The sequence below is a fragment of the Hemiscyllium ocellatum genome, chromosome 9 (assembly GCF_020745735.1).
Source record: "Hemiscyllium ocellatum isolate sHemOce1 chromosome 9, sHemOce1.pat.X.cur, whole genome shotgun sequence".
Taxonomy (NCBI): Eukaryota; Metazoa; Chordata; class Chondrichthyes; order Orectolobiformes; family Hemiscylliidae; genus Hemiscyllium; species Hemiscyllium ocellatum.
In genome coordinates this window covers 111922986-111943073 of record NC_083409.1, presented here as the reverse complement: position 1 = coordinate 111943073, position 20088 = coordinate 111922986, and the positions used below count along the sequence as shown (strand labels likewise).

General features: G+C 40.4%; 1 protein-coding gene across 1 annotated transcript in view; it reads left to right on the top strand.

The window, feature by feature from the left end:
* The window catches only part of syde2 (synapse defective 1, Rho GTPase, homolog 2 (C. elegans)), a 165216-nt gene that overhangs the window by 135233 nt on the left and 9895 nt on the right, over positions 1-20088 (top strand). Inside the window, exon 6 of the mRNA XM_060830651.1 lies at positions 10529-10760. Within this exon, the coding sequence (XP_060686634.1) occupies positions 10529-10760 (232 nt within the window). The remainder of the gene's footprint in view (positions 1-10528; positions 10761-20088) is intronic.

Sequence of the window (20088 nt, the reverse complement as noted above, 5' to 3'; positions counted from 1 at the left end):
AGATTAGAGGGAACAGTTAGACCTGAACTGAGAAGGAATTTATTCATCCAGAGGGTTGTAAATCTATGGAATTCCCTGGCCAGGGAAGTAGTTGACGCTACTTCAGTAATCACTTTTAAAGCTAAGGTAGATACTTCTTTGAAAAATAATGCAATTAAGGGATATGGTAAGTGGAGTGAGGCCACGAAAAGATCAGCCATGATTTTATTGAATGATGGAGCAGGCTCAAAGGGCCAGATGGCCTACTCCTGCTCCTGGTTCTTTTGTTCTTATGTTCTATTTGCTATCCTCCAGTCTTCTGGCACTATTCCTGTAGACAAATGCCGACATAAAGATCAAAGCCAAGGCTCTGCAATCTCCTCCCTGGCTTCCCAGAGATTATTAGGATAAATCGCATCCGGCGCAGGGGACTTATCTGTTTTCACACTTTCCAAAATTGCTAACCTTAATTCCTTGTGAACCTTAATCCCATCTAGTAGCCTGTATTTCAGTATTTTCCTCTACAACATATGTCTTTTTCCAGTGTGAATTCTGACGAAAACTATTCAGCAGGGAGATGGGAACCTAAATTGTAGCTCCAGGGTACAGGAGATTGAGAGTAGTGAGGTTCGAAATAAGGTTTCAAGGTCTCAAGAGTGCACTGGTAAGGAAGAAGTTGGTTTGAAGTGTGTCTACTTCAGTGCCAGGAGCATCCAGAATAAGATGGGTGAACTTGCAGCATGGCTTGGTCCTTGGGATGTGGTAAAGCTGATGACTAACTCATGGAACCTCTATAACAGTTCCTCTGCAGAGAAGTCCCAGCCATGCTCTTTGTAGCATCTTCCAATAATGGTCAGTACACTGTTGGGGATTCTGTCTCAATGTGTTCAGAGTCGGTTACCCCTGAAGGTAACTCTTCTGTTGATCCGGTCTTTGAGAACTTTCCAAATCCTTTCTAGATTTTCCTCATTGACTCTGGAGAGACCAGATGTGTTAATTCTGTGAAGCTCTTCCTTGCCAATGGTTTTCCTTGCAAGATCTTTAGAGTTCATTTCTTGGGATCATCTATCGCTTGGTCCGTAAAATGGAGCTGCATTACTGGATACCTAATCTATAAATGAGATTTCTGGTATCCATGATTCTGCCTGAATGTTGGGCACTGCCATCTTAAGCTGTGTTTTCTGACTGAATAAATTGACGTTGGAAGCAAAATGGTACATTTCAATCCTGCTTTTGTAACATGCTTCGTGTTACAAGTGGCTAAAGAAAATCTTTCTCTAGATAAATTCCTTTGTTGTGATTAGTGAGCTAAAATAAATGCTCTGTGAATGTTTGATAATAAAATCTTTAAACTTAATTATTCAATACAAAGATTGAACAATTTTGAAAGAAGTAAGGAGCTGAATTGGGGTTATTAACTTTATCCACATTCTTAAATGTATTTATGAAAATAAGGTCAAATATTCAGATAAAATGCAAGTCCATTGTGCTTTCATTTGAAGCCTTGGCTGATGGTTGATTTCCAGGACCAGAATCAAATGAAAGTAACATGATCAAAGCTTTAAAACTTCTTTGATGTCAAAACATTTGCGTGGTTTAATGACTTCTAACTATGCGTGTTGCTACATAAGTTGATAAACGAATGTGCTGATTGATTGAGAGGCAAAGTGAAGAGTAACCTAATATTTAACCCTTTGAAATCTTGACATCAAATGTTCTGTAAAACAATAGTGAGCCATAGTTGCTGCAGATGCTCACTCTAAGTTAATTTTTGGACAGTCTCTCATCTAAACCAAGATCTATGGTATAAGTCAGAAAGTATCTTAAATTAAGTGTTGTCTTGCCTCAATATTTTGCCTAAAGTCTGGAGCACAAAATTGTATATGTAACTCAAACTGTGCTGTTATTATTATGTAGAGCCACCATTGTATCTTAACTATTAAAGGTATGGTCACCATAGTCTTATCAGATCAAAAGGTTGCTCTCCCATTATAGAGAGAGAGAGAGATGACTGGTGATGGTTTAACCTGAGGGTCACCATGCTTCAAGTAAGTGGAGAGATTGAGAAGGTGGGTCATTCATGATGACCACAGCTGATGTGGGAATTACTGTTGACATCACTCTGCATCACAAGCCAGCTGTTCACCCGGTTAAGCTAACTCACCCCCCCAAAACCATTATAATGTATTTGTCTTGCCTGTAAGTAAGGCATTTAATTTGGCCAAATCCTTTTGCCCTTCCACATCATCAAAGCTTTCCCTATTCGTAGTTGGTGTGTATAATATATTCTTCAAAATGATTTACAGTTATTTTTGATTCTGATTTGACAATCTTAGCAATATCATCAAGTTTAGAATTAGAATCTCAGCGTTGAAACAGGCCCTTCAGCCCAACAAGTCCACACTGACCCTCCAAAGAGTAACCCAGCCAGACCCATTTACCTACCATAAGACATAGGAGTGGAAGTAAGGCCATTCGGCCCATCGAGTCCACTCTGCCATTTAATCATGGCTGGTGGGCATTTCAACTCCACTTACCCGCATTCTCCCCGTAGCCCTTAATTCCTTGTGACATCAAGAATTTATCAATCTCTGCCTTGAAGACATTTAGCGTCCCGGCCTCCACTGCACTCCGCAGCAATGAATTCCACAGGCCCACCACTCTCTGGCTGAAGAAATGTCTCCCCATTTCTGTTCTGAATTGACCCCCACTAATGTTAAGGCTGTGTCCACGGGTCCTAGTCTCCTCGCCTAACAGAAACAATTTCTTAGCATCCGCCCTTTCCAAGCCATGTATTATCTTGTAAGTTTCTATTAGATCTCCCCTTAACCTTCTGAACTCCAATGAGTACAATCCCAGGATCCTCAGCCGTTCCTCGTATGTTAGACCTACCATTCCAGGGATCATCCAGGGAATCTCCGCTGGACACGCTCCAGTGCCAGTATGTCCCTCCTGAGGTGTGGGGCCCAAAACTGGACACAGTCCTCCAAATGGGGCCTAACCAGAGCTTTATAAAGTCTCAGTAGCACATCGCTGCTTTTATATTCCAACCCTCTTGAGATAAATGACAACATTGCATTCGCTTTCTTAATCACGGACTCAACCTACATGTTTACCTTTAGAGAATCCTCGACTAGCACTCCCAGATCCCTTTGTACTTTGGCTTTATGAATTTTCTCACCATTTAGAAAGTAGTCCATGCTTGTATTCTTTTTTCCAAAGTGCAAGATCTCGCATTTGCTGACATTGAACTTCATCAGCCATTTCCTGGACCACTCTCCCAACCTGTCTAGATCCTTCTGCAGCCTCCCCACTATCTGCCTGTCCACCTATCATCGTACCATCAGCAAACTTCGCTAGAATGCCCCCAGTCCCTTCATCCAGATCATTAATATATAACGTGAACAGCTGCGGCCCCAACACTGAACCCTGTGGGACACCGCTTGTCAACGGCTGCCATTCTGAAAAAGAATCTCTTATCCCAAGTCTCTGCCTTCTGTCAGACAGCCAATCCTCAATCCATGCCAGTAGCTCACCTCGAACACCATGGGCCCTCACCTTACTCAGCAGCCTCCCGTGTGGCACCTTATCAAAGGCCTTTTGGAAGTCTAGAAAGACCACATCCACTGGGTTTCCCTGGTCTAACATACTTGTCACCTCTTCAAAGAATTCTAATAGGTTTGTCAGGCACGACCTCCCCTTACTAAATCCATGTTGATTTGTTCTAATCCGACCCTGCTCTTCCAAGAATTTAGAAACCTTATCCTTAATGATGGATTCTAGAATTTTACCAACAACCGAGGTTAGGCTAATTGCCCTATAGTTTTCCATCTTTTGTCTTGATCCTTTCTTGAACAATGGGGTTACAACAGCGATCTTCCAATCATCCGGGACTATCCCTGACTCCAGTGACTTTTGAAAGATCTCAACCAATGCCTCCGGTATTTCCTTAGCCACCTCCCTCAGAACTCTCGGATGTATCACATCGGGGCCAGGAGATTTGTCAATTTTAAGACCTTTTAGCTTTTCTATCACTATCTCTTTTGTAATGGCAACCATACTCAACTCAACCCCCTGACTCCCTTTAATTGTAGGGATATATTACTCATGTCTTCCACTATGAAGACTGACACAAAGTACTTATTAAGTTCTCCAGCTATTTCCTTATCTTCCATCACTAGCCTTCCAGCATCAGTTTGAAGTGGCCCAATGTCTACTTTTGCCTGTTGTTTGTTTCTTATGTATTGAAACAACTTTTACTATCATTTCTAATATTACTGGCTAGCCTACCTTCATATTTGATCCTCTCCTTCCTTATTCTCTCTTTGTTATCCTCTGTTGGTTTTTGTAGCCTTCCCAATCTTCTGATTTCCCACTGCTCTTGGCCACTTTATAGGATCACTCTTTTTCTTTAATACATTTCCTGACTTCCTTTGTCAGCCATGGCTGTCTAATCCCTCCTCGGATAATCTTTCTTTTCTTGGGGATGAACCTCTGTACAGTGTCCTCAATTATACCCACAAACTCCTGCCCTTTTTGTTTGACTGTCTTTCCTGCTAGGCTCTGCTTCCAGTCAATTTTCGTCAGTTCCTCTCTCATGCCCTTGTAATTACCTTTATTTAACTGTAACACCATTACATCCGATTTTGCCTTCTCTCTTTCAAACTGCAAACTGAACTCTACCATATTATGATCGCTGCTTCCTAAGTGTTTCCTTACTTTAAGATCTTTTATAAAGTCTGGTTCATTACAAAGCACTAGGTCCAGAATAGCCTGCTCTCTTGTGGGCTCCATAACAAGCTGTTCCAAAAAGCCATCCTGTAAGCATTCCAAGAATTCCCTTTCTTTGGATCCATTGGCAACATTATTTACCCAGTCCACCTGCATGTTGAAGTCTCCCATGATCACCGTGACCTTGCCTTTCTGACCTGCCTTCTCTATTTCCCGGTACATGTTGCGCCTCTGGTCCTGACCACTGTTAGGAGGTCTGTACATAACTCCCATTATGGTTTTTTTTGCCTTTGTGGTTCCTCAATTCCACCCACACAGACTCCACATCATCCGACCTTATGTCATTCAGTGCCATAGATTTAATTTTGTTCCTAACTAACAAGGCCACCCCGCCCCCTCTGCCCACCTCCCTGTCTTTTTGATAAGTTGTAAATCCTTGGATGTTTAACTGCCAGTCCTGAATCCCCTGCAACCATGTCTCTGTGATGCCTACCACATCATAATCATTCACGATGATCTGTGCCATTAGTTCATCTGCTTTGTTACGAATGCTACGAGCATTCAGGTAAAGTGCCTTAATGCTAACATTCTTATCATTCGAGATATTGGAAGTCCTAAGATGTCCTAAGTTATCCTTCCTTTTTGTTGCATTTCTAATCTGCCTCAAGGTTAAATCCACCTGCATACATGCTATCCTCCTGTTTATCTTTCCATTTAACTCCATACTCCCTGTCGCTTTCACTTTCCCTTTCCCCCCAACTCAGAAGTCACCCTATAGTCACCCCTGACGAATGCACCTAGCCTACACATCCCTGAATGCTTCGGGCAATTTAGCATGGCCTAACCTGCACATCTTCGGATTGTTGGAGGAAACCGGAGCACCCAGAGGAAACCCATGCAGACACAGGAGAATGTGCAGAATCCACACAGACAGTCACCCGAGGCTGGAATCAAACCTGGGTCCCTGGCGCTGTGAGACAGCAGTGCTATGCACCAAACCACCGTGCCACCCCAATGATCCTCCCTTGATCCTCAAATATTAGTTGCTTTTTCTTTTTCAGTGTAGTTGCAAATTGTAGATATGCATTCTTGCTTCCCTAGATCCAAATCCTTGATCTATATCTAGGGCTTCACAGTGGTTCTGTGGTTGCCTCACAGCGGCAGGGACCTGGGTGTATGGACCTTGTGGTGTTTACACATTGACTGGATGGGCTGCTCTTTGGAAGATCAGTGTGGACTCAAAAGCCTGAAAGGCCTGTTTCAACTCTATAAAGATTCTATGATTACATGATATTGTGCACAAAATATCCCAGAAAACAATCCTGTGGAATAGTACTACCCAAGTTCAACCAGTCTGCAAAACTGCCTTTAACTTGTGTTCTATCCCTTGCCTCTAAACCCAGTTGCCTGAACTATACAACTTTTTTTTTAATGTTCCCAGCCTTGTTTTTTTGGTCCTCCAAAGACTTGGTGCAACATGTTCACTACATAAGCCCCATTGTGCATCGTTTCCACCACCTCAGTGAACTCTTCTCAGAATTAGATAAAACGTTCAAATGTCAGAAGAAAATTAATTTTGCTAGTTAGACTAAATTTACATTTCTGCTTGCATTGTGATGCTGTAAACTCACTCGGTAAATTTGATGACTAAATCCTGACTGTATAACACTTGGTGGATGGGTATGTGCATTATTCTTGATCTCCCTTGGGAACAGAATATTAGATTTGTTATAAATATCCTCCAAAAAGCTAGCTCACTTGCCAAGATGGAGGTAAATGTTTTTTGCTAATTGGGAAGAAATTGTTCTAAATGCCTCTACCATAACTTTCTAAAGTGAAGCAGAATAGTATACTACAAGGTGATTTAAATTGTAACTGTCCAATCTTCACTGGCTTGGATTGGCTTCCATTCTTGCCCCTTCACCATTACATCTGGAAATGCTAAAGCATATTTCCTTTACTGCTCCATCCCAGCCCCAAGAAAAGTAAACTTTACATGTTGTCCTTTGGCAACATGGAGATGGAGCCAGCTGCCATGTTTCCAATTACAGTGTCTAGCTCTGCCACTCCATCACCTGTCTTGAGGAATTTGCTATCAGACTGCTAGTTTGACAAGCTATATTAGATGAGCTGCAATTTCCTCAAGCTAAGCACCTTATCAACTTCAATGTCGTACTGTCTCAGACTGAACCAGACAGATTGAATGTAAGAACAGAAGAACTAGGAGCAGGAGGAGGCCATCTGGCCCATCGAGCCTGCTCTTCCATTTCATAAGATCTACCCATCTGCTCACCATGAACCTTAATTCCTTTACTGTTCAAAACTCTGTCTTTGCCTTTAAAACATTCAATGAGGTAGCCTCAACTGCTTCACTGGACAGGGATTTCCACAGATTCACAACCCTTTGGGTGAAGAAGTTCCTCCGTAACTCAGTCCTAAACCTGCTCCCCGCTATTTTGAGGCTACACCCCTTAGTTCTAGTTTCACCCATCAGTAGAAACATATTCCCTGCGTCTATCCAATCTATTCCCTTCACAATTTAAATGTTTCTATAAGACTCCCCCCTCATTCTTCTAAATTTCGATGAGTACAGTCCCCGTCTACACAATCTTTCCTCGAAAGGCTAGCTTTTCCATTCCGGAATCAACCTGGAGAACCTCCTGTCCATCCTTTCGCCAGTACGTCCTTTCTCAAGTAAGGCGGTCGAAACTGTGCACAGTACTCCAGATATGGCCCCATCAGCACCTATACAGCTGCAACATAACACTCCTGTTTTTAAACTCCATCCCTGTAGCAATGAAGGAAAATATTCTATTTGCAATCTTAATCATCTGCTGCACCTGCAAATCAACTTGGTTGTAACCACCATGTCTTACTAAATCCCAGACTGAGCTTTTGACTACATATTCTCTCCCATTACATGAAATCCTGCTTCACCTCTGTAACACTGTCCATTCATCCATGTGACGACATCTCCTAAACTTTACAATTCCTGTCCTACACTGTAATGAGGCAGGCTTGGCATTTTATGCTAAGCACAGTGTGAAAGCTTATCTTGCAATAATTTTGAATGTAAATGAGTTTTAGTTTCTGGCATGGCATGTAACCACAAATGAGTATAGCTGCTTTGAAATCAAATGGTAGTTAAAAATTATCTGCTGTATGAGCCTATCATTTGGATGAAATATGAAGGTATCTGACAATGGCCTGTACTTGAAAAGGCAATTTGCTAAACCTTTGCTGTGGAGCACAGCTGGACTTTCAACAAGACTGATGAGAAGATGATTACATATTTTGAAGTGTTGCTCTGACAGAAGATCTTTAGAATCAGCTGAACAGAACAAGGAACCAATGGGTTTCTTCATAGGAAAGTCAACCTGAAGCTGAAGTGATGATGTTGAAGTTGGGATTGTGTAACCTTTAGAAAAGGTATGGTGTTGATGACAGTAGGAGATGAAACATGAGGAAAGAACTGTGTTCTCCAGATTGGAGAAGGTCGTGGTGGACCGTATTGGAAACTGGATGGAGGTGGGGATAACAGTGCAGTGCAAAATTACAGTGAACAAAAGAGAAATCCCTACAGTTCCTTCTGTGTTGGCTAGTATGGATAGATGGTGTTGTTGTGTTCCAGTCACTTAAGCAAGCTGCTGTCTACCCATGTGGCTGACTTTGTGATTTCTTTTCAGGTTTGCCCTCTTTCCTGGTTTGACTCTCTTGGGAATTTTAGTTAGGAGTTTTGTCCTGTTTCAGTTGCTCTCCTGCTGTAAGTGTTTATTATCCATTATAAATAGTAGACTATTTCTAACAATATTTAACGCAGGCTCTGAAGTAATGTACAGCTAGTAACTTATTTGTAAAAATCCTTCATGCTCTTTAGCTCCAAACTGTTTGATTATTTTTCATTTGAATAATGGACAAGGATTGATGAGAATCTGAAATATGTGGTCAGCAATTGTAAGATTTCTTGGTTATTGGGAGAACATTGATTCACATTTCAAAACTTAAAAGGTAGAAGGTTTTGAATTCAGAGACTTTTTTGTACCGAATAGCAATTCTGAAGTATGAGCCACCTAGTTTGCAGTTGGGGCTGTGCTGTGATTGAGTCCAGGAGGTCTGGAGTGTATTTGCAGTGCCGTAATGCCATATTATTGATGTGCTTTACATTGGTGCAGCACAAACATTCTTATCACTGGGTTTTGTTCCTTTTGCATTCTTTAGATGCCAGCAATAATCTAAAATTAAGTGGGGTAACTATCCGACCTGAGAAATTTGCAGATATTTGGGTATTATATTTAACTTGCATCCCTGCTCAAATTTGAAAGTCAGTCTGCTTTATACAATGAATTTAAGTAACTAAATGCAAAGTTGCACAATTTATTTACCCAGGCTACTAAAATTAGAAGTACTCGAAATAAGTGCGGTCAGAGATTGCCGGTTCTGAGAATGACTTCTATGTGTTTGGACATGCAGTGAACTCCCTTTTAAGTAGCTAGCTTTAAAAACCATGGAGGGCGTCTAATAGTGACTATCTCTTTGTGAGAGCTCACAGTGGCTTTTTATATTAGAGACTGAGATCTATTTGGGAACCTTATAAAGGAAGTTTGTTGCAGAGCATCAAATAGTTATTTCTGATGCCTTCTGTCTTGCAGCTGTGCTCCTTTCATATGCATCTCAAACTGTTTATTAAAGTACTTATGAGAAAGGTAATACAGATCTTTTGGAAACGTTATTACTGAGGACATTTTCTGTAAGTGCATAATGGAGATTTTATTCCATATTTAACTTTATCTTTGAAGGTTATTTGGCTTGAAACTATTCTGGGAGAAAATAAGGACTGCAGATGCTGGAGATCAGAGTTGAAAAGTGTGATGCTGGAACAGTACAGCTGATCAGGCAGCATCTGAGACGTGGAAAAATCAATGTTTCGGGCATAAGCCCTTCATCAATCCTGCATAGGTTTAAGAAACAATTGACAAATATATGACAAAATAAAACAAATTGATGGAAAGTGTCAGCAGGTCTGGCAATATCTGTGGAGAGAAATCAGAGTTAACATTTTGGGTCTGGTGACCCCTTCTTTGGAACAGTTCTGAGGAAGGGTCACTTGACCTGAAACATTAACTCTGATTTCTCTCTACAGATGCTGCCAGACCTGCTGAGATTTTCCAGCAACTTCTGTTTTTGTTTCTGATTTACAGCATCCACAGTTCTTTTGGTGGTTTTATTTAACAAATATGTGATTTCTACTTGTTGGATTTTTTTTTGAATTTCTGATTTCTAAATGCTTTTACAAGGTATTTTGTAAAAGTTACACTGAACTAGATTTACATCAAATAGAACCTATTTCTTGCACTTTCTGTGAATGCTTAACATGAAAACGTCCGGTTAGAAGCCTGTGTATGCACACAAGGCTAGAGGTGTGAAGCTCGTCATGTTAAGTCAGGATAAACAAGCTGTCCTTTATTGAGGAAGTTGCTGTTCAGATCCATTTTGAGTTCTCCATTTCAACAACCAGTTGTTTGTGCCATCTCAGGCTGCACTTCGAGGGTAGTCCTACAATTGCCTGCAACATAGAAGGTATTGACTGAATGAAATTGGTCTTTATCAGTGAGTGGTGTGCTATATTTGGGGCCTTTGTAATCTCTGAATGGTGAGACTGATTCAATGCTGTAATCTCACCAAGCATAGCTGAGATTATTCAGAACATCAGTTTGCTGCTCTGATTTCAAAACTTTAAGCCATAACCATTTTTTAAACACTAGGATTTCTGCTTTTCTTCAATTGTACATTGCTCATGTCTGTGTACTTTCTGTCTTAGGCAACCCTGAAGATGCTGCTAGATCACCTGAAACTTGTAGCTTCATACCATGAGGTAAATAAGATGACCTGCCAGAACCTGGCTGTATGTTTTGGGCCTGTACTTTTAAGTCAGCGCCAGGAGACTTCCAACCATAGCCATAGGGTTTTTACAGACTCTGAGGAATTGGCCAATGCACTGGACTTCAAGAAACATATAGAAGTGTTGCATTATCTACTTCAACTTTGGCCAGGTAAGAGAAACTTTTCAATGCTTTTGTGTGTTGCTGCAACATTCCTTTCTGAACAAACTATGTCTTGAAAAACGAAGTAGCTTAGCTATGTTCTGCGGAGATGGTTCTGTGGACATACCATCTTCTGATCTCTATCAATACTGTACCTCAACATGAAATTTCTAAATATTGTAATATTGAGCCTTATCACAAAATAATGCAGTTAGCTAACTCTTTAAACTTTAGTATTTACATCAGGGGGCATGGTGTTGGAAGGCATTAATGGAATTTTTTAAACTTTTTTTGTGTTTTTAAGGTTTTTAGTGCACTTTACATAGATCTAAATCAGATATTTTGCAGCTATTGGGCACGTTCCTGAGTGTCAGCAAAAACAGCCTGAAGAAATATTCAAATATTGTGTTGTGTGGTTTCAGCCTGTTCTGTTCCTGTGAAATGATATGCTCCAGTGCCTTACCCAAGTGACCCCAATTCATTATGCAAAAGAATTGTTGGCAGGCTGTGTGGAAGGCAGATCATAACAGTAAGGCCAGGTTCTGCCTTTTATCCAGTAGTGACTGGATGAGCACAATCTCTATCAAACTGGCTGATTCTTCCCTCCTGTAGCCCTGGGATTGTAACGCCCACTTTGACAAGATCACTACTTCTACATCTGAAACGAATTAACTTGGATCAGTTTGCTTAGTTTCTTTTGTTTTCCAACTGAAATCATTATGAACATTAAAAACAAAACTAAATATAGGAGGACTCTGTGGCGCAGTGATCGTATCCCTACTTCTGAACCAAGTAGCCTCTGTTCAAGTCCCACCTGCTTCAGAAATGTGTGAGATAACATTTCAGAACAGGTTGACAAGAAAATACCTCCAAAAGGTGTTTCATACAGTGTCATACTGGGTCATGGAATAATAGAACCACGAACAATGTGGGCATATATTTGGTTTAGATTTCAGCAAAGGAGGACAAAGGAATTGATTAAGAAGGGGAGAATAGTGTACAAGGTTAACATACAAACTGCTTGTAAATGTTTCTATAGATATGTGAACAGAAGACAAATGGAGGTCCCTTGCGGTCAAACAGGGAAAATTAATAATGAAGAACAAAGATGGCAGACTAATTAGATACATATTTAAAATCAAAGAACCCCTACAGTTCAGAAAGAGGCCATTCAATTCATTGAGTCTGAAATGACCCTCTGAAGAGCATCCCACTTGGACCCACAGCCCACCCCATCCCTGTAACACTTCCATGTGGTTTCTTCCATGGCTAACCCATCTAATTGCACATCCCTGGACACTACAGGACAATTTTTACCACAGCCAATCCACCTAACCTACAAATCTTTAGACTGTGGGAGGAAACCAGACTGCTCGGAGGATTTCCATGCAGACATGGGAAGAACATGCAACCACCACACACTCACTCACCAGAGGGTGGAATCAAACCCAGGTTCCTAGTGCTGAGAGGCAGCAATGCTAACTGTTGTGCCACCTGGTGTGCCACTATTTAGTTATTGCTTTCACAAAGGAGGACATAAACAATGTCCCAAAAATATTGGGGGATCTCAGGGTCTAAGAGGGGAAGAAGCTGAAGGAAATCAGCATTAGTGGGAAATGGGGAGATTGATAGGATTAAAGACTGTTAAGTCCCAATAGAGTCTGATAATCTGCATCCCAGAATAGTTAAGGAATTGGCCCTAGAAATTGTGGGGATACATTGGTAGTCATTTTTCAGAGTCTACAGAATCATGGAATAGTTCCTGTGGATTGGAGAATAGCTAATGAAACCCCTTTTTTTTAAAGGAGGTTGGGAGAAAGCAGGGAATTACAGAAGAGTTAGTCTGACATTGATGATAGGGAAAATTCTAGAGTTCATTAAAAGAGATTTAATAAAAGCACACTTGGAAAACAGTTACATGATCAGATGGAATCAACACAAGGAAATCATAATTGACAAATCTACTGGAATGTTTTGAGGATGCTACTAATAGATTGGATAAGTTTAATTAGACTTTCAGAAGGCCTTTGATTAGGTCCCTCATAAGAGGTTATCATTAAAATTAAAGCGCAAAATATTGGGGGTAGGGTACTGACATGCATAGAGACCTGATGGGGAGACAGGAAGCCAAGAGCAGGAATTAATGGGTTACATTCCGAGTGGCAGGCAGTGATGAGTGGGTACTGTAGGGATCAGTGCTTGGATCCCAGCTATTTATGATATATGCTAATGGTTTAGATGAACAAACTAAATTTAATATCTTCAAGTTTGAAGATGACACAAAGCTGGGAGGTGAATGCAGAGATGATTCACTGTGATTTTTCACAGTTTGAGTGGGCAGGGGCATGGCAGATGAAGTATTATGTGGATAAATGTGAGGCTTTCCACGTTGATAGCAAAAACAGGAAGGCCGTTTAGTATCTGAATGGCAATAGACTGGGAAAGGTCAGGTACAACAAGAGCTAGATGTCCTTACCAGTCGCTGAAGATAAGCATGCAGGTGCAGCAGGTAGTGAGGAAGACAAATGGTGTGTTGGCCTTTATAATGAGATGATTCAATGACACGAGCAGGGATATATGTTTTTCTGCAATTTTACAGGGACTTGACAAGACCTCACCTAAAGTGTTGTATGTAGTTTTGGTCTCCTTACTTGAGACAGGGTGTTCTGACTATGGATGGGATGCAATGAATGTTGACCAGACCGATTCCTGGGATGACGGGACTGATGTCTGCAGAGACACTGGATCAATTAGGACTATATTCACTGGAATGTAGAAAAATGAGGGGAGAGAACATGAAGACCTATGGAATTCTACAGAACTAGACAGGGTTAATGCAGGGTGACAGTGGAATCCAGAACCAGGGATCACACTTTAACGATATGAGGTAGGCTATTTAGGACAGAGATGAAGAGAAATTTCTTCACCCAGAGAGTGTTGAGTTTGTGGAATTCTCTGTCACTGTGTGGTTGAGACCAAAATATTGAATGTTTTCAAAAGCCATTAGATATATTTGCTAGGCTAAAGGGATCAAAGGGTATGGAGAGAAAGTGGGAGTAGGGGACTGTGAAACTGAAATGAACCTTGATATGGCAGTAATAAACCACTAGATATAACTCTTTCTTACTTCCCATTATTCTGCTATTAATCCCAGTCTACAACAGTAACAGCTGCCCATAGTTATATTTCTCTCAAAGGTTGTCTCGGCATTTATTTCTTCGTGCCCCAGGCCCTAGTTAATTAAGTCCAGAATGCACAGATGGACAATGCTAATCTGTGAAGTGTAGACAAGGATCAAATTCTGAAGATGTTCAGCCAAATAAAATGCTCAGCAGCGTATTCTTTTCAAGAATGTAAACCTCAGTGATATTTTCAATGTCAAATTTTTGTTTCATTTGTTTATGGGATATGTTGCTAGAAAGGCCACTACTTACTGTCAATCGTTAATTACTCTTGATATTATGATGGTGAGCTCTACCACCATATATAAAGCATATGTATATATATTATATATATATGTGTATGTATGTCTGTGTATGTGTCGATGTACTGTTGCAGGCGGATTGACTGTACATCCATTATATGATTAAGAAAAGAATTCCACAATTTGACACAGTGAAAATGGAATAGCAATAATAAAATTTCAAGTCAGAATAGCTTATGGCTTGAAGGGAAATGGTGATGGTGTTTCCATGCTGCTGCTGCCCTCTTGTCTATAGGTGATGGAGGTCACGGCTCACTAAGGTGCTGTTGATGGAGGTCTGGCAAGCTGTGGATGATCTTATGGATAGTGCAAACTGCTACTTTTATGTTCCCACTCTGAAAGGAGTGAATGCTTAAGATTATAGCTGAGGTGCATAAGTAGAAAATGCTTTTCTAAGAGACTGCTGCAAATTTGCATGAAAACTTTCTTAGGCTTGATTGAAATTTATGGCTTCAAGTGTGTATTCCAGTTCAACCTGTTGGATCTGGTGAGTTGTCAGGTCAGGAAGGTTTGTCAGGTCAGTACCTATTCAGGTTTGATTAGGGGATCGAGAAGAGGAATTGAAAAGTTTCGGAATTTCAGTGCTAGATCTCATCAGGATCAGATACCACTCTAACATTCAAACTTCCCAAGCTGTGTCATTAAGTTGGTTCACAGGCCTTATAGCACTGATGACACATCTCTCTGTTACTACTGTCGTGAACCCGGCTTGTGCTATTACTTCACGAGCCACATCCTAGACTGAAACCTGGCTTGATGGATTGTGTTTGATTTGTGTTGATTTTAACAAAGTTGGCCCCATGTTGAAGCATAAAAATGCTATGCTGCATATTTTGCATTAATAAAACTTATTAATGAAAGAAATGAACATAGAATAACGAAGCTATGTACTTCAAAGATCTTTTTCTCACACACAGCATGTGTATAATCCCATTAATCTCAAAATACATATTTACAAATTGAAAAGAAAAACAACAGCTGTGATATAGAGCACAAGTACTGGACAGCTCTGGTACAGTATCTACATATGACTTGGAACACCACAACACCAGTCATATTGTACTCACACCAATGTCCCTGTCTCTAACACCATGGTAAATTTAAGTCACTGTGACTTTAACATATAGACTGTAACTGCAGGTAATGATCTCCTGGAACTTTTGTTTATTTGTTCATGGGAAATGGGTGTGCTGGTTGGGATATCCAAACCAGAGGAGTTAAACACATTGGTGTGTATGATGTAGGTCAAACTAGGTAAAAATGGCAGATTTCTGTCACAAAAAGACATTTGTTTTTTTTTTAATAACAAATTGGTGGTGGTTTTGTGGTCACCATTAGGATAGCTTTTTATTTCAGATTATTGTTGAATTGCAAAATGCTGACTACCTACCTGATCCAACAGGTTCAACAGAAATATATACTTGAAGCCATAAATTTTAACTAAGCCTCAGGAAGTTATCATCGACCAGAGTAGGAGTTGAACTCAATGTCACCAGAGGTCCTGGATTTCTGTTCCAGTGAAATTACCACCGTGCCATTACCTCCCCTTAGCTGTTGAACACCTCAGCATAAACATACTCAACTTAAAGTAACCTTTTCAGGGTTTTATTCCAACACTTTTTGTTTGAGACTGACACTAACTCTTCATTCTCAGGTAGCCTATACATATTCCTTCCCTTCTAGAGAATGCTGGTCTGTACAGCCATCTTCATCCTGGGACTCTTTAAAACTCAATAAAAATAGAACTAAAAGTAAAATCTCCCTGTCTAAACTATCGGAGCTTCCCTTAGCTTAAAACGAAGTTCCAGACAGCTGTTACAAACGTTGAGGCCCAATTATTTACCTTGTGGAGTCGCAAAACAATCCAAGATAAATGAAAATCTATTAATGGTGCACAAAACCCCACTTAATTCTAAAGCTAGACCACAAAATCTATTTTGAAAGCAATCACCATGACTGAAGAATTACTTAAAAGTTGATTTTTAACTGCAGACACAAAAAAGCCCACATGTTAAGAACTCAAAAACCCAAAACCCAAAGTTAGAATAAATATGTTAAAACATATGGAAATCTCACTATTTGCATTTGGGCTCTTGTGTATCAATTTCAAACAAACATGATCACAGCCGTTGCTTGAACTTGCATTGATTTATTGCCACGAGGTACTATGAAAAGCTTTGTTTATGAGAAATACAAGCAGGTCATAATAAGTAAGGATGTCCAGATTGCAAAGACTTAGAGACATACAGATAACATCGCACAGATGTGTGCTAGACGAGATCACCATTAGCAAGATCAGCATTATTTGAGGCTAGAGCGTCCATGCATCAGTCTACTAACGTCCATGAAGAAGCTGTTCCTGAACCTGCTGATGCGTGTGTTCAGGCTTCTGTATTTTCTGCCTGGTGGAAGAGGTTGTTGGAGATCATTATCAGGGTGCGATGGGTCTTTGATGATGCAGGCAGCCTTTCCACAGCAGCGAGCCATGTAAATGGTGACCGTAGGTGGAAGATTGGCTTCTGTGATAGTCTGGGCTGTCCACCCAACCCTGTATAGTTTCTTACAGCCCTGGGCAGAGCAGTTGCTGTACCAGGCTTTTAAGCACCTGGATTATATGTCCTCATTTGTGCATCTGTAGAAATTGGTGAAGGTCTTTGTGGACATGCCAAATTTCCTGAACCGCCTGAGGAAAAAGAGGTGTTGTTGTGCTTTTTTGACTGGCACATCGACATGGGAGGACCAGGACAGATTGTCAGTCTTCATCACTCCGAGAAACTTGACCTTCTCCACCCTCTCAACCTCAGTTCTGTTGATGTAGATGTTTTCTTCCTTTCTTTCTGAAGTTCTCTAGTTTTGCCAACATTGAGAGAGAGGTTGTTCTCATTGCACCATGTCAGCAAGTTCTCTGTCTCCCTGCTGTATTTTGACTCGTCATTGTTAGTTAGCCGTCCAACTATGGTGGTGTCATCAGCATTTATTTGGAATTTGGCGACACAGTCATGGGTGTACAGGAAGTTCAGCAGAGGGAGAAAGTGAGGACTGCAGATGCTGGAGATCAGAGCTTAAAAATGTGTCGCTGTAAAAGCGCTGCCTGACCTGCTGTGCTTTTCCAGCAACATATTTTTAAGTTCAGCAGAGGGCTGAGTATGCATTCTTGGGGGCTCCAGTGTTGAATGTTATTGTGGTGGAGATGCAGTTGTATATCTTGACTGATTGATTGCAGTTTGTGGGTCAGGAAGCTGAGGATCCAGTTGCGGAGGGTGGAGCTGAGACCAAGGTCACAAAGTGTTGAGATCACTCTGGTGGGGATAATGCTGTAGTCAATGAGCAGGATTCTGATGAAGATGTCCTTGTTGCTCAGATGTTCCAGGAATGTGTGGAAGGCTAGGGAAATGGATCCTCTGTGGACCCATTATGTCGGCAGGCAAATTGCCAATTGGTTATTGAAGTCTTTCTATTCTATGGAACAATCTATGGATTTTTGAACCAAATTTCAATAGAGGTCAAATTGAATTTAGCCACTGGTAACTAAGTACAATTTGGGACCCCAAAATTTCATTTTGCCTTGAATTTCATTTTATTTTATGCAATGAGGTAGATACGTACTTCCTAACACAAGATTATATTTATGAACATGTTCAATGAAATTTATGTATTTTGGAAAAGAGTAAATAACTCCATAAATTGGCGTTAATGTGCAGTTTAATCAAAGTATACTGAGAGTTCAATGAAATTTGGTTCTAATTAATCTTTATTTTAAATCTGGTAGTGTGCATTGTCATTCAACCTCGCTTAAGGATCGAAATGCACATTTTCAAGTTTTATACTGAGAAGTGTTTTTGAAGTATCCTGAAGGGATTTATTCTTGTCATTACTCCAAGAGCTGCACTTCCCTTAAATTATTTGCAATACCATTATATCCTCACCCTAGTGCACAGAAGGAATTTCAACCCTAGCATTTGCTATGGGGAAAGGATACTGCAGACTTCCTGCAGTCGTACATTTCCCAATGAAGCTTTGAATTGAAGTTACATTTCCTGGGGCTCAGTTATTTCATCCTGTCTTAATAACCTGAAATAATTTTATAGCTGATGCTGATTCCTATTTTTGAATTTATTTAATCTGCCTCATCTTCTGAATGTTCTGGTAAGGACATAGCAAGACCAACGTACCAGGTGTTGAATTCTGATGAAAGTTTCCTGAAGGCTGGCTGAAGGGAATGATGTACATTTGAAGTTACTGCTTTCAAGAAAAAGAAATTCATTACTATTTTTGTTAATAAAAACATTGGCGATGCAGGAGCGGTTTACCATGTATAATTCAATAATGATTCTATTTGAGATTTCAGCAACACTACTTTTTAAGATTTGGGCTCAATCCTATTTAATTTCCTGTTCTTGTGATCTTAGTTAAATAATACAAGACAGCGTCAACGTTTGACTGATTTTTCTGTGCATATGGTCAGAAATCTTGCTAAGTCAACAAATTTCTGTTAGTTACTCTGGTATCAAGTGTTCAATTTCCCATTTTTGTCTGATTGGAGGAACAGATCACTTGCAAGTACTCATCCTTCAATTTTTTTGTGTGTGTTGTGATTCTAAATTCAGACCAAATTATGGGAATGAAATGCCTTCTGTTTTCCCATACATGAGCCTACTATATGAGAAGATTTGGACATCTTAAATTTGGGTTCAGAACAAAGTATAATTTCGTAGAAAGTCTCATTGTATTTGCAATTCTGCTCAATAATCAAAAGTAAATTTAAATGGAGAGTCCAAGGAATTCTGTCGTCTTCTTTCTTTCCCACTGTCTCTCATTCTTCCCCACCTCCCCATCCCATGCGCACACACAATATGTAAAGAAATACCCTTTAGTAGGATCTTGTTTCACAACCTGCCGTGCTTTGAGTGCAACAGGGTTCTAACCATCCAGTCAGCTGTGGGAAGCAAGCTGAGCAGCCCACTGTGATAACCAGCATCAGAAAATGTTGATTTAAAGGTTTTGGACAAGAGTGAGATGGGGAATGAGTGGAGGAATTTTATTTTTAGGCGATTAATAATGCCCTGAAACTCACTGGTCGGAAGAGTGGTAGAAATGGAAACAATATGATTTCAAAAAGACATTGAGGGGGCTGTGAAGGAAATAAACTTGCAGAGCATCGGAAACAGACTGACTGGATTGATGTGCAGAGATCCAACATGGACTGAATAGCTCTGAATGTCCTGCTCATTACTTGTTGTTTAATCAACATCACTAAAACATATTTTTATCTTTGATGTCTTGCTGTGTGCAGATTGACTGGCGTACCTCCTGCATTGCAACAGTGACGATATTTTAAATGTCCTTGGTGTGACTGCAAATTACTGAAACATCCTGAGGCTTCCCATAGTACATAAATGCAAGTCTTTATTTCACTTTCTTTCATGCTGCAGTAACAATTGTTCTTCAGTTATGGTTTAGGCATGCTGGAGCAGAATAAAAGCAAATTTATCTTGTCTGCTGTTGTCTGTTCTGTCTGGCTAAGGAGTCCTTGTTAATACTAAAAGACCAAGTCTATCATCCCTCGCCTGGCTAAACACCAAACCTTACTCTTCACCTGTGGGAGGGGAGGAGCCTTTTTTTTTTGGTCAGTTCTTTGCAGAGAATTTGAAATTCACATGCATTGCATCTAATTCATTGACCCCATAAACCACAATGGTAGCATCTGTGGACAGAAAGCAAAACAGTCATAGAGTCATAGAGATGTACAGCATGGAAACAGACCCTTCGGTCCAACCCATTCATGCCAACCAGATATCCCAACCCAATCTAGTCCCACCTGCCAGCACCTGACCCATATCCCTCCAAACACTT